This window comes from Panthera leo, chromosome F3 (genome assembly GCF_018350215.1).
Source record: "Panthera leo isolate Ple1 chromosome F3, P.leo_Ple1_pat1.1, whole genome shotgun sequence".
NCBI classification, from domain to species: Eukaryota; Metazoa; Chordata; class Mammalia; order Carnivora; family Felidae; genus Panthera; species Panthera leo.
Window position 1 is genome coordinate 68,893,322 of NC_056696.1, and position 23,339 is coordinate 68,916,660.

General features: G+C 39.7%; 1 protein-coding gene across 5 annotated transcripts in view; it reads left to right on the top strand.

The window, feature by feature from the left end:
* NUP210L (nucleoporin 210 like) overlaps positions 1-23,339 on the top strand; it is an 86,067-nt gene that overhangs the window by 37,313 nt on the left and 25,415 nt on the right. For 4 of the 5 annotated variants that reach the window (XM_042925404.1, XM_042925408.1, XM_042925405.1 and 1 more), the window contains 11 exons: positions 1,293-1,438; positions 8,859-9,080; positions 10,367-10,540; positions 17,135-17,327; positions 19,092-19,180; positions 19,604-19,708; positions 20,012-20,113; positions 21,062-21,190; positions 21,537-21,664; positions 22,459-22,591; positions 23,250-23,312. In XM_042925404.1, coding sequence (XP_042781338.1) covers positions 1,293-1,438; positions 8,859-9,080; positions 10,367-10,540; positions 17,135-17,327; positions 19,092-19,180; positions 19,604-19,708; positions 20,012-20,113; positions 21,062-21,190; positions 21,537-21,664; positions 22,459-22,591; positions 23,250-23,312 — 1,484 coding nt within the window. The remainder of the gene's footprint in view (positions 1-1,292; positions 1,439-8,858; positions 9,081-10,366; positions 10,541-17,134; positions 17,328-19,091; positions 19,181-19,603; positions 19,709-20,011; positions 20,114-21,061; positions 21,191-21,536; positions 21,665-22,458; positions 22,592-23,249; positions 23,313-23,339) is intronic. The other variant, XM_042925406.1, reaches the window with a different exon arrangement.

The window sequence follows — 23,339 nt, forward strand, 5'->3', positions numbered from 1 at the left end:
ATACTTTTCATATATTAGCTCATTTAATTCTCACAGTACATCTGCAATTTGGACTTCTCCCTTGCCAAGTGTACTATATAATATCTCTTTTGGAATACCTGGGTAGCTCAGTAGGTTAAGCATCTGACTCTTCATTTCAGCTCAGGTCATGAGCTCACGGTTCGTGGGTTCGAGCCCCGCCTCGGGCTCTGGGCTGACAGCGTAGAGCCTGCTTGGGATTCTCATCTCCCTCTCTCTCTGCCCCTCCCTCACTTGTGAGTACTCTCTCTCTCTCCTGTGTCTCTCAAATAAACAAACATTAAAAAAAATAACGTCTCTTTCCTCTTCTCTGTTCTCAAGGTGTGTCTCCTAATTTTTAGGCCCTCACTATCTCTCACCTAGAATATAACAACATCCTCCTAATGCTGCTTGCCTTTGATAATCCATGGCCACCACATGGAGTTTCATGAAACTTACTTTCATTACTTTTCCTGCTCAAAAATTGAGAGGCTTCTCACTGCTGGTGGAATAGAGCTGAAATCCTTAAAGTTTATGTTCAAGGCCTCTACAAGAAAACCCAGTGTGCCTTTTATAACTTCATATTTTGGCTTCATATATGTCTCTAGCCACACAAACTGCTTAAGTGAAAATTTCCCGTATAGCCACCCTTCACGTACTCCTGCGTATCTCATTTGTATTTCTGTCTTTGCTCATTCATCACTTGAGATACATCTTATACATGTCTAAATCTTCCTTTACCTCTCCAACTAGAAGTAATCTTTCTGTTTTCTAGACTTCCATGTTTATCATTTTCTTTTTTTAACTTTTATTTTAGAGAGAGAGCATGAGCAGGGGAGAGGGGCAGAAGGAGAGAGAGAGTGAATCTCAGGCTCCAGGCCCAGTGCAGTGCAGAACCCAACCCGGGACAAGATCTTATGAACCATGAAATCATGACCCGAGCCAAAATCAGGAGTTGGACGCTTAACTGACTGAGCCACTTAGGCGCCCATGCTTATAATTTTCTATTAATACTTTAATTTATGTAAATGTTCACTTTCCCGTTCTAAACTATAAATGCCTTTGCTGATATATATGTTATGTTCCTCACTGAACATAAAATTGTGTCTTACCTGATACATGTTAATAGAAGGAACAGATTTTTATATAGATTTGATATAAACATCTGGGGCCTAGTAGTGGATGAGATCAAGATGTTTTTTAATGTATTAAAATTCTTATATTTCTGTAGACTGATCCCCATTGAGAACTGACTGCTTATTACCCTAATGAAGTCATGTTTTTTTGATTTGCAGGTATTCAAAGACCTGGACCAACGCACTGTTCTAGTACACATATAGCAGCCAAATCTCTAGGCCATACTCTGGTAACAGTGAGTGTGACTGAGTATGAAGAGTATTTGGAGAGCAGTGCCACGTTTGCTGCTTATGAACCCCTAAAGGTGAGGCATTTCATGGTAAGGAACTGGCATATCTTTTCATGGAACCCACTGTGTCCACTTAGAGTCTTGCCAGCTGTCTGTGATTTCTGTGAAAGATCGGTTATATTTGTGTTCTCTTTATTTACCACTCCTTCACTCCTAGCTCTACAGTTCTGTCATCAAGCCTGAGTATCAGGGAGTGTACTCCCTCATGTGTCTGCCACAGGAATATCTTCAAGCTCTATCAGCAAGTTGTAGGTCTTTTCATTTCTTTCTTCTTTTTTATTGAGGTATAAAATATGTATAGTAAATTACATTAAGTACGCTGATCTTAAGGTACTATTTGAATGTTTACATGTGCATATATACCTGTAAACATGACTCTGAACAAGATATTGAATATTAGTATGGTCTCTTTTAAAGAACTCTGAAAGAAAACTTGATTCTAGAGAGGGAGGTCGTCATCTTTTACCCTTTATACTTCAAGATTTTCAACAGAACAGTCATTATGGAGGGCCCTAAGGACTGGCCCGTTATAACTGGGACACTACGGCAGGTGGCAGTTCAAAACAAATGTAGAGCCTGGGATGCTTTCATAGTGGATCCCTTCAAGAACTACAACTGATGTCTAAAAGTTCTTGCTAATAGATACACATCCTGACTCAGTGACTCTTGGGACAAGGAGACACTCAATGGGGGGGAATTAACACTAACGAAAGAGGCAAGGTAAGTTGTTAATTGTAGTTTTGCATTTTAAGTTGGGCTTATTGCACGTTATGCAGCATAAGTATTAAACATATGGTTCAAACATATTTATTTGTTCTCAGTGGATGAATCTTCCTACTTGCTTAATTAAATGAAAGTACTTGGCTGTGGTTCATTGTCATTTCATTAGGTTTTCTATTTTATGATTATTCCTAGCCTTATTTTATATTTATTGAGTCTCCACAAATCAGATCTGCATGGATGAAAACCATCGTTAAAGGAGAGGAAATAAAATGATGGTTTTCCTTTTCTTTCTTTTCTTTTTTAATTTTTTTAGTGTTTATTTTTTTTAATTAATTAATTTATTTTGAGAGGGGTAGCACAAGCAGGATAGGGGCAGAGAGAGAGGGGAGGGAGGGAATCCCAAGCAGGCTCTGCACTGTCAGCACAGATCCAGGTGTGGGGCTTGAACTAACGAACTGTGAGGTCATGACCTGAGCTGAAGGCAGATGTTTAACCAAATGAGCCACCCAGGCGCCCCTTAAAGTTTATTTTTGAGAGAGAGAGAGAGAGAGAGAGACGAACATGAGTGGGGGAGGGGCAGAGAGAGAGGGAGACAGAGAATCTGAAGCAGGATCCATGCTGTCAATGCAAAGCCTGATGTGGGGCTTGAACCCATGAACCATGAGATCGTGATCTGAGCCGAAGTCAGATGCTCAGCCGACTGAACCACCCAGGCACCCCTGATGGTTCCCTTTTCTGTGTAGTGCTTTGGTCATAAATTTTCCCCTTTACCTTCTTAAAAGAGTACATGTGTTCTACCTTTGTTATCAATATTACGTTTCAGTACATGGTATAGTTCTCAATTTGTCCTTGTACATGGAATTTACATTCAATTCAGTTGATCTGGTTAATTTTGAACTATATATTTAGGAGAAAGGAATAGTTTGTCTTGCTTTCTCAAGGAGGCCTTCTGTGAAACCTTTGACTAATTCTGTTTCTCCTATTAGAGGCTTGTGTGCACACTGTAGTGTGCCTTTTTGTAATGCTCATTATTCTCTTTACCAGCTTCAAATCTGTCTTTCTCAGACCGTGAGCTCCACTGTGAGGCAGGACCTCATTTGACTTTTTATTACTATATCCCCCAATGAGCCATCAATGAATACTTGTTGAATTGACTTACAAATACGTTATTTAAGAGAGTACTAGACACAGGAATGTTTAATTTTAGTAATTTCAATTATCAGTATGATTGACTAATTCAGGAAAGAAATACTAAGACATGATTTGTTTACATTTTTAGAATGATTGCTCAACTCTGTACTTCATTTTGCAACTTAGTCAATATTGTAGACACTGTGTGGCACAGGAAAATAACCTACACTTTGATAATACTTTATTCTCCTAAAACAAGTTTGTTCATCTATAAATAGGATAGCAATCTTGACTGTACCCCTTAAGTGAGAGTTCTTTGAAAAATAGGATGAAGTGTATAGATGTATTACTTTATATATTTAGGACAAAAGTTATTTGCTAATTTAATAGAATATCCATTTAATGGATAAATTCTTAGAAACATATAATCTTCCAGAGCTGAATCAGGAAGAAATAGAAAATCTGAACAGCATGATTGCTAGTAATGAAATTGAATCAGTAATCAAAAAACTGACAAACAAAAGTCTAGGACCAGATGAGTTCACATGTGAATTCTACCAAACATTTAAGGAGGAGTTTATAGTTATTCTTCTCAAACAATTCCAAAGAATAGAAAAGGGAGGAAAGCTTCCAAATATATCCTACAAGGCCAACATTACCATACTACTAAAACTAGACAGAGACACCACAAAGAAATAAAACTACAGGTCAATAGCACTGATGAACATAACTGCTAAAGTCCTCAACAAAATATTAGCAAAGGGCATATAACAATAGATTAAAAGGATCACTCACAAGTGGGATTTATTCCAAGAAAGCAAGGATGGTTTCGTATTCATAAATCAATGTGATACACCGCATCAACAAAACACATGATAAAAATCATGATTATCTTGAGGGTGCCTCAGTGACTCAGTTGGTTAAGTGTTCCATTCTTGATTCTGGCTCAGGTCATGATGTTACAGTTTTGTGAGTTCAGGCTCTGCGCTGATTATGTGGAGCCTACTTGGGATTAGCCCTCTCTCTGCCCTTCCCCCTGCTTATGCTCTCTCTCTCAAAATAAAGAAATAGACTTTAAAAAAAAAATCATGATTATCTGAACAGATGCAGGAAAAGGGTTTGACAAAACTCAATATGCATTCATGATGAAAAGTCTCAACAAAGTGGGTTTAGAGATAACATATGCCAACATAATACAGACGATGTATGAAAAAAACACAGCTAACACCATACTCAATGGTGAAAAACTGAGAGCTTTTCCTTTAAGATGAGGAACAGGACAAGGATGCCCACTGTCACCACTTTTATTCAACATAGTACTGGAAGTCCTAGCCATACAATCAGACAAGAAATAAGTGGCATCTATATTGGCAAAGAAGTTAAACTATCACTGTTCACAGATGACATGATACTAAACATAGGAAATCCTAAAGACTCTACCAAAAAAATACTAGAAGTATTAAGTAATAAATGAATTCAGTAAAGTTGCAGGATCCAAAATTGATGCCCAGAAATCAGTGGTGTTTCTATACACTAATAAGTAGCAGAAAGGGAAATTAAGAAAATAATACCGTTTACAGTTACACCAAAAAGAATAAAATACCTAGAAATAAACTTAACCAAGGAGGTAAAAGACCTGTACTGTGAAAACTATAGAACACTGACGAAAGGAATTGCAGATGACACAAACAGATGGAAAGATGTTCCATGCTTGTGGATTGGAAGATTTGATATAATTTAAAATGTTTTTAAATGTTTGTTTATTTTTGAGAGGGAGAGAGCATGTGCAGGGGAGGGGCAGTGAGAGAGGGAGACAGAGGATCTGAAGCGGGCACTGCACTGACAGCAGAGAGCCCAATGTGGAGCTTGAATTCACGAACCGTGAGATCATGACCTGAGCTGAAGTTGGATCCTCAACTGACTGAGTCACCCAGGGGCCCCTTATTATTATTATTTTTAATGTTTATTTATTTTTGAGAGATACAGAGAGGCAGAGGATACAAGGCAGGCTCTGCACTGTCTGCACAGAATCCAATGTGGGGCTCAAACTCATAAGCCGTGAGATCATGAGCTGAAGTTGAACACTTAACTGACCGAACCACCCAGGTGCCTCAGAATTAATGTAATTTTTTAAAGTTTATTTATTTTGAAGAGAGAATCCCAACCAGGCTCCGCACTATCAGCATGGAGCCCGACGCGGGGCTCAAACTCATGAACTGTGAGATCATGACCTGAGCTAAAGCCAAGAGTCAGACACTCAACCAACTGAGCCACCCAGGCACCCTGCCCCAGAATTAATGTTATTAAAATGTTTGTATTAGCCATGTAATCTACACAGATTCAGTACAATTCCTATCAAAATACCAACAGCATTTTTCACAAAACCAGAACAAATAATACTAAATTTATATGGGACCATACAAATGACCCTGAATAGACAAAGAAATCCTGAGAAAGAAGAACAAAGCATGGAAGTATCACAATCCCAGATTTCAAGATATGCTACAAAGCTGTAGTAATCCAAACAGTGTTGTACTGACACAAAAATAGGTATGTAGTATGTAGATCAATGTAACAGACTAGAGAGCCCAAAAGTAAACCCAGGATTGTGTGGTCAATCTTTGACAAAGGAGGCAAGAATATACAATGAAGAAAGGAGGGTCTCTTCAACAGATGGTGTTGGGAAACTGGACAGCCACATGAAAAAGAATGAGACTGGACTACTTCTTTCACCATGCATAGAAATAAACTCAAGATGGATTAAAGACCTAAATATGAGACCTGAAACCATAAAAAACCTAGAAGAGAACTGGGGCTCCTGGGTGGCTCAGTCGGTTAAGCGCTGACTTCAGCTCACGTCATGATCTCACGGGTTCATGAGTTCAAGCCCTGCATCAGGCTCGCTGCTGTCAGCCCAGAGCCTGCTTCAGGTCCTGTCTCCCTCTCTCTCTGCCCCTCCCCCACTCATGCTTGATCGCTCTCTCTCTGTCTCTCTCTCTCTCTGTCTCTCTCTCTCTCTGTCTCTCTCTCTCTGTTTCTCTCTCTCTCTCTCTCTCTCTCTCACTCACTCTCAAAAATAACCAAACATTAAAAATAAAAAGGGGCGCCTGGGTGGCTCAGTCAGTTGAGCGTCTGACTTTGGCTCAGGTCATGATCTCGCGGTTTGTGAGTTCCAGCCCTGCATCCGTCTCTGTGCTGACAGCTCAGAGCCTGGAGCCTGCTTCGGATTCTGTGTCTCCTTCTCTCTCTGCCCATCCCCCACTTGTGCTCAGTCTCTCTCTGTCTCTCAAGAATAAATAAATGTAAAAAAAAAATTTTTTAGGGGCGCCTGGGTGGCGCAGTCGGTTAAGCGTCCGACTTCAGCCAGGTCACGATCTCGCGGTCCGTGAGTTCGAGCCCCGCGTCAGGCTCTGGGCTGATGGCTCGGAGCCTGGAGCCTGTTTCCGATTCTGTGTCTCCCTCTCTCTCTGCCCCTCCCCCGTTCATGCTCTGTCTCTCTCTGTCCCAAAAATAAATAAAAAACGTTGAAAAAAAAATTAAAAAAAAAAAAAAATTTTAAAAACAACTAAAAATAGAAATACCATGGGGTGCCTGGGTGGCTCAGTTAAGCATCCGACGTCGGCTCAGGTCATGATTTAGTAGTTCATGAGCTCGAGCCCTGCATCGGGCACTCTGCTGTCAGCACAGAGCCTGCTTCGGATCCTGTCTCCCTCTCTCTCTGCCCCTCCCCTGTTTGCTTGTGCACATGTGCTCTCTCAAAAATAAATGTTTTTTAAAAAAATACCATATGATCCAGTAATTCCACTACTAGGTATTTAACCAAAGAAAATGAAAACACTAATTTGAGAGGATACATGCACCCCTATGTTTATTGAAGCATTATTTACAACAGCCAGGGTAGGGAAGCAGCCCAAGTGTCCCATCGGTAGGTGCATGGGTAAAGAAGATGTGGTAAGTATACACATGCACAAACTGGAATATTACATAGCCATAAAGGATGAGATCAGACCATTTGTGACAACATGGATGGACTTAGAGGGTATTATGCTAAGTAAAATAAAGAAGTCAGACTGAGAAAGGTAAATGATTCCATATAATGTCACTAGTGTGGAATCTAAAAAGCGAAGAGATAAACAAAAAGCACAGTCAGTCTTAGGAATACGGTGAACAGACTGATGGTGGTTGCTAGCTGGGAGGGGTCGGGGTTGGGCAAAATGGGTGAAGGGGAGGGGAGATACAGGCTTCTAGTTACTGAACGAATGAGTCCTGGGAATAAAAGTCACAGTGTTAAGGGAATGTAGTCGGTGCTACTGTAATGATGTTATATGGTGACAGCTGGTAGCTGCACTTGTGAGCACAGCACAACATACAGAGATGTCGAATCACTATGTTGTATTCTTGACACATTTAACATTGTGTGTCAACTATACTCAAAATATATATGCATTTTAAATGCCTATACAGGGGTGCCTGGGTGGCTCAGTTGGTGGAGTGTCTGTTTGACTCTTGATTTTGGCTCAGGTCATGATCTCACAGTTTCTGGGTTTGAACCCTACGTCGGGCTCTGCGCTGACAGCATGGAGCCTGCTTGGGACTTTTTTTTTCTCTCTCTCTCTTCCCCTCCTCTACTTGTGCTATTTTTCTCTCTCTCAAAATAAATAAATAAACATTAAAAAAATAGTAATTCCTAAAAAATTTTTTTAAATGCTTATACAGCTATTGTTCAATACCTTTTATGTGCACAATATTATATCAAATCCAGCTGAGGGAGATAAATTCTCTTTCATTATTTTATTTTTTTTAATGTTTATTTTAGAGAGAGAGAGAGAGAGAGAGAGCACACGTGCACACACACAAGTGGGGAAGAGGCAAAGAAAGAGGGGGACAGGATTGGAAGTAGGCTCAGAGCTGTCAGCACAGAGCCTAACAAAGAGCTTGAACTCATGCACCATGAGATCATGACCTGAGCTGAAATCAACAGTCAGATGCTTAACCTACTGAGCCACCTGGGTGCCCTGCATAAGACTTATTAGACTCACATATGAAGCATTTGACACATTTAAACAGCATTAGGAGGGGTGCCTGGGTGGCTCAGTCGGTTGAGCGTCCAACTTCGGCTCAGGTCATGATCTCGTGGTCCGTGAGTTCGAGCCCCGCGTTGGGCTCTGTCCTGACAGCTTGGAGCCTGCTTGGGATTCTGTGTCTCCCTCTCTGCCCCTCCCCCACTCATGCTATGTCTCTCTCTCTGTCAAAAATAAGTAAACATTAAAAAAATTTTTTTTTAAAATAAACAGCTTGAGGAGATGACTTAATGTACAAATGAATAGTACAGATGAATGCTGCAAGAACTTAGAGGATGTGGAAGTGGTTGTGGTCTGGAATGATTAGACATTAATGGGTGAAGTGACCCACAGGCCTGAATATATCGGTAGGATCTAAATTAGTACAGGGGTTGAGAAGCTTCCAAGTGAGAGGCATCATGTACATGTCTCCTGGTTTGGGAGTTAACAATCTACGAGTTTTTCACTTGAGAAAACTGTTGAGTTGACCAATCGAGGATAATTTCTTTGAATGTCATCAGGCTGTAAACCCTGTGGAAGTGGCATTGGTGACATGGCGGTCTGCAAAGGAAATGGTATTTGAAGGGGGCCCGTGTCCATGGATCTTGGAGCCCTCCCGATTCTTTTTGGAGTTGAGCATGGAGAAGACAGAGAAAATTGAATTAACACAAGTCCGGCTGCCAGCTAAGCGAAAACAGAACCAGTACATCTACCGGGTGCTGTGCCTGGATTTAGGGGAACAAGTAAGTAGAAAATATGTTTTCCCTAACATTTCTTTTAGCAATTAATACTCCAACAAATCTTTTGTGTTTCTAGCCATTCCTTTTCAGATTCTTTTTTTTTTAATGCTAATTTATTTATTTTTCAGAGACAGAGTGAATGGGGGAGGGGCAGAGATAGAAAGAGGGAGAGCATCTCGAGCAGGCTTCACACCATCAGTGCAGAGCCTGACATGGGGCTCAGACTCTCAAACCATGAGGTCGTGAGCCAGCCGAAATCAAGAGTCAGATGCTTAACCAACAGAGCCACCCAGGGGCTCCCTTTCCTTTTCAGATTCTAATAGATTTCATTTATACTAGATAGGAAAATTCTAATTACCAGTTACAGGCCTTGTAAAAAAACTTCTGCAATCCTTTAAATGTACTCAAAGATTTTACTCATTCGATAATTCTGACAGTTCACTAAATGGTTCAAGATTCTTTTGTAATCATGAGCTTATTTCAGTCACTTTATCACTATAATTCAAATCTTGGTTGTCTAGACTAGATGTTATATGGTTCCTCACCTCCAAAGAATGCAAGGAAGGGAAAGTTAAAGTCATCTATTAGCAATTTTGATTGATTAGCAATTGTGAGTGGTGAGCAGTTTTGAAGAACCAGTTAGATCTATGCAGATAAGATAGTATATTGCCTTTTATCAGTTCAATTAGTTTTATTATTTTAGAGGTAGTGATGGATCCGCCCAGCTATGCCCTGCTTCTATCAACACCAGAAACAAAGGTTTGCAGTTTGACTGGGGTTGAGAATTCAGTGTATGACTCTGTGTAACCAGCCCACAAGAAATCGATATGTGATTTTAATTAATAAGAACTGTGCTTCTTTCTAAAGTCTCTCGTGAACTTTGTTGTGTATGTGGCTGGCTGTCAGCGTCAGAGTCATCACCCCTGTTGGAGCCCTCTAACCTTTTGTCTCCACGGTCTGTTACTCATTTGGTGTTCCACCAGAGAAAGGTTGAAACACAGAATAGTTTTTCCACTTTTTACCAACTGATAACAAAAGATTTGGTGGAGGAAAAGACTGAAGTGATTGATCAGAATTAGATTTTTTAATGTTCCCTTTGCTTACAAATTTCCGTGATACCCTTGTTTCTCTTAGCACAAGAACTATGTGCATAGATTAAGAACTATGATGGTTATGATGTCCGGAGACACCCTATACTGGAGATTGAACGATTCTAAAGTGTATAGATTGGCCCAGCTGACATCGAGTGTCCACTCATGGTTGCCTCTTGCTCCGCTGTTTCCTTAAAGGCTCTGACATTCCGAATTGGAAATCACCCAGGTATCCTGAACCCTAGTCCAGCTGTGGAGGCTGTGCAGGTACGCTTCATGTGTGCCCACCCTGCCAGCATGTCAGTAACCCCAGTGTACAGAGTGCCAGCTGGTGCCCAGCCATGCCCTCTGCCACAGCACAACAAGCAACTGGTGAGTACAGTGGTGCCAACTAATTTGGCACTTTTGTATTCTGTGCCTTAGAGATAAATGCTCTGAAGTATGGCTTTTGTCTTATCAAAGTTACACTTGATCTTAGCCAAAAGGCCGAGAAGCAATTGTTGTCTTACTAAAGTTAAGGAGACTGGGGGCGCCTGGGTGGCTCAGTCGGTTGAGCGGCTGACTTCGGCTCAGGTCATGACCTCGCACTCCGTGAGTTCGAGCCCCACGTCAGGCTCTGTGCAGGCAGCTCAGAGCCTGGAGCCTGCTTTCGATTCTGTGTCTCCCTCTCTCTCTCCCCCTCCCCTGCTCATCTCTCTCACTCTTAAAAATCAATAAATGTTAAAAAAAATTTTTTTTAAGTTAAGGAGACTGTTTTATTTGTTATTCATTTCATTCCCTGATAGTGTCTGAAAAGAGATGGTTAAACTAGGTTAGAATTGGCTACACCTAGTGACATTTGATGACTTAATGACTTTGCTTACTGTACATAGATACATAGTCAGCTTATAATTATGGCAACAAGCAATGGAGATGTCTCCAAACTTCCAGTTAGTTTGGTTAATATCTTTCCCTCACAGATGTTTTATTGGCATTATTGGTAAGTAATAGAATTTATCTCTACTCCAGACCCATGGAGAATAATGATAAGCAATAGCGTGGCTAGTAGGGAATGAGGAATAAATGAGTTTTCTAACCTTGAAACTAGAACATCAGACTATAAACTAAGTGAGGTGGACTTTAATTCCAAGCATAGGAGAATAGAAGTCATTTCTTAGAGAACAGAACAACCAATTATTCCTGTTTAGAGATGGAGAAACCGAGGCTCCTGGGAGTTGAGTAGCTTCTCCAAAGTCATAAAGCTACAAAGCAGCACATTCTGTCTGACTCCAAAGCTCTTGTTTTTTACTTTTATACTATTCTGTCTTTTTATTATAAAATAACAAGAATATGAGATGTTAGGGTTAGGAACTCATTTTTTTCAGAACTAAATTCCATGTGAAATATTATTCGAAGTTTATAAATGATTTACTTCTTTAAAATCCACTTAGATGGAGAAGAATAAAAGTTATCTGTATAGTTGTCATTCAGTGTCACATTTTTCATTTGAAATAATTTAAATTTATAAAAAATTTGCGGGGTGCCTGGGTGGCTCAGTCGGTTAAGTGTTCAACTCTTGATCTGGGCTCAGGTCATGATCTCGAGTTTGAGTCCTACATCGGGCTCTGGGCTGAAGAATCAGAGCCTGCTTGGGATTCTGTCTCTCCTTCTCTCTGCCCCTCCGCTGCTTATGCTCTCTCTCTCAAAATAAACTTTAAAAAAATTTTACAGAAAATTTGCAGGAAAAGTACAACTTCTTATCTTGCAACCATTTAGGAGCAATTTACAAACATATTTCTCCATACTTTAGAATTTATTTTTTTGGAATTAAATATAATATACATACCATAAAACTGACCCTTTTAAAAGTGTACAAGTGGTGCCTGGGTGGCTCAGTCAGCTGAGCATCTGACTTTGGCTCAGGTCGTAATCTGTCAGTTTGTGGGTTTGAGCCCTGCATCGGGCTCTGTGCTGACAGCTCAGATCCTGGAGTCTGCTTTGGATTCTGTGTCTCCCTCCCTCTCCCCTGCTCGCGCTCTGTCTCTCTCAAAAATAAAAAAAAACAAAAAATAAAATAAAATAAAACACTAAAAATAAATAAATAAGTGTACAATAAGCGTACTTTGTTATTTCCTCTTCGACCCAGTCCTTAATTTAGGAGTGTGTGTTAATTTCCACACATTTGTGAATGTCCCAAATTTCCTTCAGTTGGATTCTAATTCCATTGTGGTTGGAAAACATACTTTATGATTTAAATCCTTTTGAATTTATATATAAATATTATATTGACTTTTTATAAATGTATTTATTTATAAAATGTATTCAGACATGTTTTGTGGCTGAATACCAGGTCTCTCTTGGAGGATACTTCATGTGCACTTGAGAAGAATATATTCTGGTGTTGGGTGAGGTGTTCTACAGATATGTTAGGTCTAGTTAGCTTATGGTGTTATTCAAGTCTTCTGTTTCCTTGTTGATCTTCTCTCTAGTTGTTCTACCATTATTGAAAGTGGGCTGTTGAAGTCTCCAACTATTATTGTTCAATTGTCTATTTCTCCCTTAAATTCTGTCAGTTTTGCTTCATGTATTTTTGGGGCTCTGTTATTAGGTGCGTATGTATTTATAATGGTTATATCTTTTGGGTAGATTGACCTTTTGCAACACAACAATGCAATTCTGACACTAACTGCCTAGAGTTGGCTCACACTCCATAGTTTTAAGTGTACAGTTCCCAACAAAACTGTCTTCACTTCAGACACCAGCCACAGGTTCAGGTATCCACAGGCCACCCACATTTCTGACCAACTGACTACAAATTTTGGGATTACTACAACCACTACAGGTTTATTAATTTGTTAGAGTGATTCACAGGTACAGCTTTATTATAAAAGATAGAAATCAGGACCAGTGAGATGAAGAGACACATAGGGAGAGGTCTGAGAAGGTCCCAGATCTAGAGATTCTGTGCCCTCTATTCATGGAGTCAGGTTTGTGTGTGATACAGAGATGGAACACATTGATGTGTTTGTTCACCAGTGAGGAAGCTCCACTGAGCTTTGGTGTCTAGAATTTGTGTAGGGGCTTCATTATGTAAATATGATTGATTAAATCATTGACCATGTGGTTGAACTCACTCCAGCTCCCCTTCCCTCCCTGAAAGTTGGGTTGATGTCAGCCAGCTCAAAGCCCCATCCCTCTAGTCATATGGTTGGTTTTTCTGGCCTGACCAATGCCCATCCTGAATCATCTCAGTATAAAGTCAGGTGTGATCCATAAGCCCCACTATGAATAATGGATATACTCCTGTTACTCAGGAAATTCCAGGGGTTTAGGGGTTACTTCTCAGGAACTCAGGACAAAAGCCAAACCATTTCTTTATTATAAAACATCCTTTTATCCCTACAAAAGGTCCTTCTTTGTCTCTAGTGACAACTTTTGTCTTAAAGTCTATTTTTTCTTTTTTCTTTTTTCTTTGTTTAATTTTCAATTACATTTTTGAGAGAGAGACAGAGACAGAGTGCGAGCAGGAGAGAGGCAGAGAAAGGGAGAGACAGAATCCAGAGCAGGCTCCAGGCTCTGAGCTGTCAGCACAGAACCTGACGCAGGGCTCAAACTCACAGGATAGCAAGATCATGACCCAAGCTGTAGTCGGACACTTAACCAACTGAGCCACCCAGGCACCCCGAGTCTTTTTTTTCTGATACTAGTAGAACCATTCTAGCTCTCTTTTGGTTACTGTTTGTATAGCATATCTTTTTTTTTTTTTCATTTTATATTTTGTTTCTTTGTGTCTTTGAATCTAAAGTGTATGTCTTATCACAGTATACAGTTGGATCATGGTTTTGTTTTTGTTTTTTTTTATCCATTCTGCTAATCTCTGCCTTTTGATTGGAGTGTGTCATCTATTTACATTTAATGTAATTATTGATTAGGTCGGATTTACATCGACCATTTTGCTATTTAGCATACGCCTTTTTTGTTCTTCTTTCACTTCCTTCTTTTGTGTTAAATATTTCTAGTGTAACATTTTAATTCTCTTGTCCTTCCTTTAATATATTACTTGGGGTTATTTTATTAGTTGTTGCCCTAGGGTATACACTTAACATCTTAAACTTTAACAGTCTAGTTTGGAATAATACCAGTTTAATTTCAATAGTGTACAAAACCATTGTTCCTATTAAACTCCATTTCTTCTCCTTCGTTTGTGCTATTATTGTCATAGTCTTTATACATGCATGACCATCAAATAGATTTATAATTATTGCTTTATCCATTTATCTTTTAAATGGGACAGGAAAAAAAGAACTACAAACAAAAGTATGTTTATATTGTCTTGCATATTTACCTATGTAGTTATCTTTACCAGGCTCTTTATTCATTCCTTCATGGGGATTCAGGTTCCTGTCTAGTTGCCTTTCATTTCAGCCTGAAGGACCCCCTTTTCTTTCTTGTAGGGCAGGTCTACTGTAAGCAACAAAGACTTTCTGTTTTTGTTACATCCAGGAATGTCTTAATTTCTCTTTCATTTTTCAAGGATTATTGTGCTCAGTATAGAATTCTAAGCTGGCAGTCTTCTTCTTTCATCATTGGCTTCTGTGGTTTCTTATAAGAAATTAGGTGTTAATCCTCTCTCTTTCTGCTTTTATGATTCTGTCTTTCTCTTTGACTTTGGAAAGTTTGATTATTATGTGTCTAGATGTATGTATCTTTGAATTTATCCTACCTGGAGTTCTTTGCACTTCTTGGATGTTTAATGTTTTTCATCAACTTGGGAAGTTTCTAGCCGTTGTTTCTTCAAATATCCTTTCTTCCTCTTTTTTCTCTCTCTTTTCCTTTTAGGACTCTCATTTTACATATGTTAACACACTCAGTGGTGTCCTATGAGTCTCTGATGCTGTTCATTTTTCTTCATTCTTTTTTCCTTCTGTTCATCAGACTAGATCATCTCATTTGATTTATTTTGAAGCTTTCTGATTCTTTCTTCTGGCTGTTCAGATCTGCTGTTGAGTTCCTGTAGAGAAATTTTCATTTCAGTTATTACACTTTTCAACTTCATAATTTAATTTTGGTCTTTTATTTATTCTCTATATATGAGACATTATTTTCATACTTTTCTTTAGTTATTTAGACATGAATTTCTTTAGTTCTTTGAGCAAAATAGTTGACTAAAAGTCTTTTTCTCGGGGCACCTGGGTGGCTCAAAGGGTTGAGCACCTCACTGTTGGTATCAGCTCAGGTCATGATCCCAGAGTCATGGAATCAAGCCAGGCGTTGAGCTCTGCACTGAACACAGAGCAGTTTCTCTCTCCCTTTGCCCCTCTCCCCCCTGCACACTCTCTCTCTCCTTCTCTCTCTTAAATTAAAAAAAAATTTTTTTAATTAAAAAAAAACTCTTTGTCTAGTAAGTCCAGTGTCTGAGCATCTGCAGGGACAGTTTCTGTCAGCTGCTTTTTTTCCTATATATGGGCTGTACTTTTATTGTTTCCTTGCATCTCTAATAATTTTTTGTTGAAAACTTGACATTTTGTATATTTTTTAAATGTTTATTTATATTTGAGAGAGAGAGTGTGAGCAGGAGAGGGGCAGAGAGAGGGAGACACAGAAACCAAAGCAGGCTCCAGGTTCTGAGCTGTCAACACAGAGCCCAAAGCAGGGCTCAAACCCACGAACCATGAGATCATGACCTGAGCCAAAGTCGGACGCTTAACTGACTGAGCCACCCAGGTGCCCCAAAAAGTTGACATTTTAAATAACATAATCTAGCAATTCTGAAATCATATTGTTCCCCTTAATAGGTTTTGTGGTAGTTACTGTTTTTTGTTGTGGTAGTGGTTTAGTAACCTTTTCTGAACTAGTTCGGTAATGTCTGTATTCTTTGTCCTCTGTGGCCACCAAAGTTTCTGCTAGGTTAGCTTTGTGGTCAGCTAATTGTTGGATATAGATTTCCTCAATTCCAGGTATATTTGTGGGTATTATGTTAAATTTATAGATAAATTCAGAATAACTGAAATTTTTATGATGTTGAGTCATCCTTTCATATGATGTATGTTATATATGTTTCACAAGAATATATATCTATCAAGATCAAATCTAGATCAAAAATAAAACACAGGTATAGAAGATACTTTGAGGGACATTGGGGAAAAATAAATATTGACTGTATATTAGATGAAACTGAATTAATATTCTTGTGTGTGCTAATACTGTTTTTCTTAGAATATTCGCATTCTTAGAAAATGCATGCTAAATTACTTAGGGGTAAAGCGTCATGATATTTACATCATTTAGCAAAAAATAACCCAAGGGCACCTGAGTGGGCTCAGTTGGTTGAGCATCCAACTTCGGCTCAGGTCATAATCTCGTGCTTTGTGGGTTTGGGCCCCGCGTTGAGCTTTGTGCTGACAGCTCGGAGCCAGGAGCCTGCTTCAGGTTCTGTGTCTCCCTCTCTCTCTGCGCCTCCCCTGTTCACACTCTGTTTCTCTCTCTCTCTCGAAAATAAACAAACATTAAAAAAAAAAAAAAAAAAAAACCAGACACACACACTTGGTTGGAGGGTAGGAAATTAGAGGGAGAGACAGATAACACAAATGGTGAATCCAGGTGAGATGTGTCTCGGTACTCATTATACTATTCCTTCATCATATCTGTTGGTTTGAAAATTGTCAAAGAAAATAGATTGGGAGAAACATGAGCCCTAGCTTCAGGGATATCTTACTGCCTCCTGTGTTGTTTTTTTCCTTTTTTTATTTCTTTTTTTTTAAATTTTGAGAGAGAGCATGAGTGTGAGTGGGGGAGGCACAGAGAAAGAGGGAGAGAAAGAATCCCAAGCAGGCTCCATGCTGTCAGCACAGAGACCAATGTGGGGCTTGAACCCACGAACCATGAGATCATGACCTGAGCAGAAACCAAGAGTCAGACACTTAATTGACCAAGCCACTCAAGCGCCTTGCTTTTCTTTTCTTCTTCTTTTTTATTTTTTTAATGCAGATTCCTGTATCAAGCCTGAGGGACACAGTCTTGGAACTGGCAGTGTTTGATCAGCACAGGAGAAAGTTTGATAATTTCAGTTCACTAATGCTAGAATGGAAATCCTCAAATGAAACACTAGCTCATTTTGAAGATTATAATTCAGTGGAGATGGTAGCAAAGGATGATGGCAGTGGACAGACCCGGCTGCATGGTATTATGGTGACTTACACACCCTTTCACATAACCTGCTAAATGTTTCTGCACTAAGTATTCCCCTTGAGTGATGGTTTATTTTATTTATATATATATTTTTTCATGTTTGTTTATTTTTGAGAGACAGAGCACGAGCGGGGGAGGGGCAGAGAGAGAGGGAGGCACAGAATCGGAAGCAGGCTCCAGGCTCTGAGCTGTCAGCACAGAGCCCGACACGGGGCTCGAACTCACGGACCGCGAGATCGTGACCTGAGCCGAAGTCGGACACTTGACTGACTGAGCCACCCAGGCACCTTGGTGACAGTTTATTTTAGATTTTATCATACCTCTCCTTTCATCTTTGATTATTGTATGTTTTAGCAAACATAAATGTAGATTTCCTTGGTTGCAAAGCTAGGGTCTAGGATGCAGTATTTCTCACAAGAATGTAAAATTACTTTTTAAAATATATTTATTGCCTATTATTTACCTAATAATGAAAATTTTATTCATTTATTAGAAAATATTTACTGGGGTGCTATTAAATGTAAGGGCCTGTGCTAGGCACCTGAAGGTGGAGTGGTACGTGAGATAGTCGCGGCCTCTGCCTTAATAGACTTCAAACATTACAACTGTGTTAGGTGTTTTGATGGGCAGCTATGAGGTGCTTTAAGATTTACAATAGGAGAACCTAACCTAGTTCAGAACAGAGAAGGCCACCTGAGAAAGTAACATTGACACTGAGACCTTAACATTGCAGGGGCAATAGAAAGAGGAGACAGAAAAATGAGCCAAATAAAGTGAGTGAATCCTACAGAAGGGCCAGAGGAACAAGCAGAGGTCCTGAGAGGCCAGCGAGCCCTCATATGTAATTGCTTCTCAAGCCTCTGCTTGTATCACATTTGCCATTTCACCAAAGCAAGTCAGCTGCCAAAACCAGAGTCAAGGTGGATGAGAACTACTCAAAGGCATGGATACCAGCAGGCACAATTATATGGCAGTCTACCACAGATCAGTCCCAAAGGTGAAGAAAAAAGGGGTACAAAGGCCAACCTTTAAATTTCTGGCATGAGCATTTAGACGGATGGTATATCCATTCATGGAATAAGAAACACTAGAGAAGGGGAAGTAAAGATTCAGCCTTCTCCCCACCCACAGGAAACTTACCCATAGGACAAGTCTAAGAGCTTGGGAACGTGGAAACATAGTACTCAAGTGTATGTAATACTGTAATGCTCTAATACCATAATACTGTAATACTGTAACAGTATGGTATAGTTAGTGTAAAAAATGGTAGCAAGGAGGGGCGCCTGGCTGACTCCATGGTTAACTGTCCAACTCTGGGTTTCGGCTCAGGTCATGATCTCAGTTTTGTGAGTTTGGGCCCTGCACCAGGCTCTATGCTGATAGCTCAGAACCTGCTTGGGATTCTCTCTCTCCCTCTCTCTCGTCCCTTGCCCACTTGCTCTCTCAATCTCTCTCTCTCTCTCTCTCTCTCTCTCTCTCTCAAAATAAAGAAGCTTAAAAGAATAAAAACTGTTTCTGTAAAAAAAATTTTTTTAAATAATAAAGAAGCTGAGAAATAAAGTGGTTGCTCAGGGTCCCTTAGGAATATAGCGGCAGAGTCAACACAAAAACTCAGTTTTCAGTTTCTTGTGTATTTCCCCACAAAGTAGTTTTTCCTCTATGCAATAAAACATCATTTGGGAAAAACTAGGGCAAAATTTGGTTTTCTGGAGACATTTTTGTGTTCTACATGTTATTGTTTCTCCTATATCTCCAGGTCATCAGGTCCTTAAGGTACATCAGTTAAAAGGGACTGTACTCATTGGAGTCAATTTTGTGGGCTATTCAGAGAATAAAAGTCCAAAGGTAAGTGGAGACTATTATATTAGAAATAGAAATCAGGGGCACCTGGGTGGGTCAGTCGGTTGGGTGTCCGACTTTTGGTTTCAGCTCAGGTTGTGATCCCAGGATCATGGGATCAAGCCCCATGTTGGGCTCTGCACTGAGATTCTCTTTTTCCCTCTGCCCCTCTCCCCTGCTCGTGTGCACTCTCTCTCTCTCAAATAAAAAAATTTAAAAAAAAAAGGAAAGAAATGGAAATCACTGAAATTTAAGGCTTTTCTTTAAACGTCATTTATTTATAACTTAAAAATCCATTTATAACTAACTCTGAGAACTATGCACCTCTCTGATTCTGTTATCTTTGGCATGTGAAAGAACATTGGGATCTTCTGTCAGCTGAGGAATTAAAAGTTTATACTCACCTTTGTGGTGCCTGTGTGTTTCTAGGAACTTTCCAACTCGCCCAGATCTGCGGCCGTGGAACTGCTCCTAGTAGATGATGTAACTATACTGCCTGAGAACGCCACCATCTATAACCACCCTGATGTGAAGGTAGAAGTTGGAGGGATCTAGTGAAATTAGATCTGGTTGGAGGGGAAGAGTATTAGGTTATTAAGGTTAATGTATGGCAATAAAAAAAAAAAAGCTCCCTTACACATTGAAAATCAGTGATAAGCATATGTAACACACGTGTAATACCTTGGGTAGTAATACTTTAATAATCATAGTTTGTCTTTGGTCCATTGACCTTAATCTTTTAATCTCATACTCTTCCTTCAGTAGCTAGGAATTACTTTCTTTGACTTATTTATAAACCGAATAAAATGGAATATTGTTTGTCTGATCTTTCCATAGGAAATATTTAGCCTTGTGGAAGGATCTGGTTATTTTTTGGTCAACAGCAGTGAGCAGGACATTGTCACCATCACTTACATGGAAGCAGAAAGCTCTGTCCAGGTAAGTTCTAGAGATAGGTCCCAGGTTGATAGTCTCAGGTCGAAGCTCATTCTTACGAAAATGATTGGGAAAAAATGCCATTGTGTGTCTCGAACTTGTTATAAAAGTAACATTTGCCTCTTTTTTTTAACCTACATATATTCGCCAACCAAAAACAAGGTTTTTTTTTTTTTGTTTTTTTTTTTTTTTTTCCTTCAACTAGCTGGGCAATTTTTGCTTCTGGTTAAAATGAGACCGTATAGGAGACATCTAATTGTAAGATTTTCATTAAAAGAGGGTTCGTTTCTATAAATTTCAAAGGGTGGTTAATTAGATGTGCTGTCGACTTTATAACCTGAGGATACAATGTTTTTAGCCAGGATATGACAACTCAATATATTAAGCTATCTTTGTAGTCAGTATGCCAAGGCATTTGCTTTTAGTTGACTTTTAGTAATAAAAATAATAGCTTACATTAGCATAAGTGTATATTTCCTTTCCTTCTAAAAGCTCAAAGGAATGTAACTTACCTTGGTCATAATGTTTGTTTTTAAGAGGGTGGATTCAGCACTGCTTGCAGGTGCCGTGCTGGGCAGGACCCACAACACAGGACAGAAAACCAGGTCTTCCCACTGCTTCCCTCCCGCCCCATGGCCCCCGTTGCACTGGTGATTTCAGCATAAATGGACTGGATTTTCTTCATGAAATCCTTTCCCCATTCGTAGTTAAGAAGCTGGATATGTATGTTGTATTTTGCCTCAATTCAGTCAACTTAAACTTTGCTCTTTATCAGTTAGTATTTGTTAAGGGTGCATATTGTGCTGTGCCTAAAACATGTAATGTGACCTCTCAGTTCCCATCACAAAGGAAGTAAGTTGTTGTATTTCGTGCTTTTAGTGAAAATAGTTGTTTTGATTATGCTCAGGGCACGTGTGCTTCTTTACCCAGCTCCCATCTTCTTCCTTCTAGTTAGTTCCAGTACATCCTGGATTTCTCACCTTGGAGGTCTATGATCTGTGCTTAGCTTTCTTGGGTCCAGCAGTGGCCTACCTCAGGGTATCAGACATACAGGAGCTGGAGCTTGACCTGATCGATAAGGTGAGAGACATTTGCTGTGTTGCATCAGAGAAGCAGTTGCATCAGAGAAGCAGGCCTCGTTTTCACCCTGTAGCCTCACTTCACGTAGTCTTTGTGGCTCCTGTGTGTGCACCAGGACCTTCAGTGATGTTCATGGAAATACCTGTCCTTAAAGAACAATGCTCCGACATATAAGATAAACAGTACTCGCAGCTAAACCGGCACGTATGGGTTAGGGCCATTTGATCAAAACCTGACCGGGAGCATTCAGCGCAACAAAACACTTTGTCACCCTCAAAGAGTTATTAGACTGTCCTTGGTGAATGACATACTCCTACTAAAATTACCTTTCTTTTTTAACAACTAGGTTGAAATAGGTAAAACTGTGTTAGTAACTGTGAGGGCTCTCAGCCCTTCCAAACGCCCATTCCGAAATAAGTACTTCAGAAACATGGAGCTTAAACTGCAGTTGGCTTCTGCCATCGTCACCCTGACGTGAGTGCCACCTCAATGCCTCCTCCCCAGGCTGAGCACCAAGCGCCTGCTCTCCCTGTGTTCTTCTCTCCTTTTCTGTCCCAGGGCCTTTCAGCCCGTACTCTCCCCATATCCAGCTCTGTACAAAGTGCCCCTTCCATGTTCTCAGATATGTTTTGTGGGACAGATCGACACATCTCATGAATACTCCCATCTCATGAAACTTCTTGGATGATATCCCTTGGGGTGCTTCAAGACAGAGGACCTTCAGAAATCTCCCTAGAAGCAGAGGTGCTGGTACTCCCCTCTGTGAAAGGGGAGTACAGAGAATCCAGGGCGGCTTAGGATTTGCAGTTTCGCCAGCGTTTGCAACGTTGCCCTTATTCCTTTGGAGCCTTGGAATAAATATTTGGCCTTCAGGAGCTTTCTGCCTTTGCCATGAACTTTGTCTTGACTCTGGAAATTAATTTCCTGGCTGTTCCCTCTAACTACAGTTAAAATGAACAGAAAATGTTAATTAAAGCATCTTAGAAAGAAGCATAACTGGCTGCTCTTAAAATCAAATCTTTCTCGGGTGGCTCGGTTAAGTGTCCGACTTCAGCTCAGGTCATAATCTCACAGTTTGTGAGTTCAGGCCCCGCATGGGGCTCTCTGTGGTCAGCACGGACCCAACTTTGGATCCTCTGTCTGTGTCTCTCTCTCTCTCTCTCTCTGCCCTGCCCCCACTCACGCACACCCTCTCTCTCTCAAAAATAAATAAAAACATTTTTAAAAAATCAAATCTTTCTTACCTAAAAACACATGTGTCTTTGTAGGCTCATGGAGGAGCAGGATAAATACTCTGAAAATTATATCCTTCGAGCTGTTGCTATTGGGCAAACCACACTTGTGGCTGTTGCCAGGGACAAGATGGGGAGGAAATTCACATCACCCCCTCGCCAGATTGAGGTAAGGAAACCATCTCATCCAAAATCCATACCTCAGCTCATTTACCTTTATTCATCTTTTTCTGTTTAGTTTGCACAAGTTAAAAATCACTTGATGGAAGAAAATGATAGTTGTCTGACTCTTAAAGCAATATGTAATTTACTTTAGGTTTTTGTTTTTCTGTGTAAAAGTAATATGCTTCTTGTAGAAAATTTGGAAGGCAAAAAATACACAGCATGAAAATCACCTATAATTCCACTACTTAGAGGCAACCATTATTAATATTTTGGTGTATTTCCTTCACTTTTTCCCCATGCTTATTTTAACATGGATGAATCATACTGGTTCTTTTTTCATTCTAATCTTATATCAAAAGTATTTTTTTATGTCATTAAAAGCTCATTGTTGGCCATTGGTAGTTGTCGAAGCTGGGTGATAGGTACCTGAAAGAGCATTTTACGATTCTCTCTTATGACCACTTTTATTCTGATAAGTGGATATATAATTTTTAAGCATTCTCATTTATAATTTTTTGCTACTGTAAATAAAATTTATATTTATAAATGAAGTAAAATACATCTGTGTATAGGATTTTTTTCCCTAGAATAAGCTGCATGATCATTTGTTACAAAATTGACTCTAGTCCATCCCTGTTATCTTTGTGTTTTTCTTCTTCAAGGTGTTTCCTCCATTCAGACTTGTTCCAGAGAAAATGACACTGATTCCAACCAACATGATGCAGGTGATCTCAGAGACAGGAAATACAATT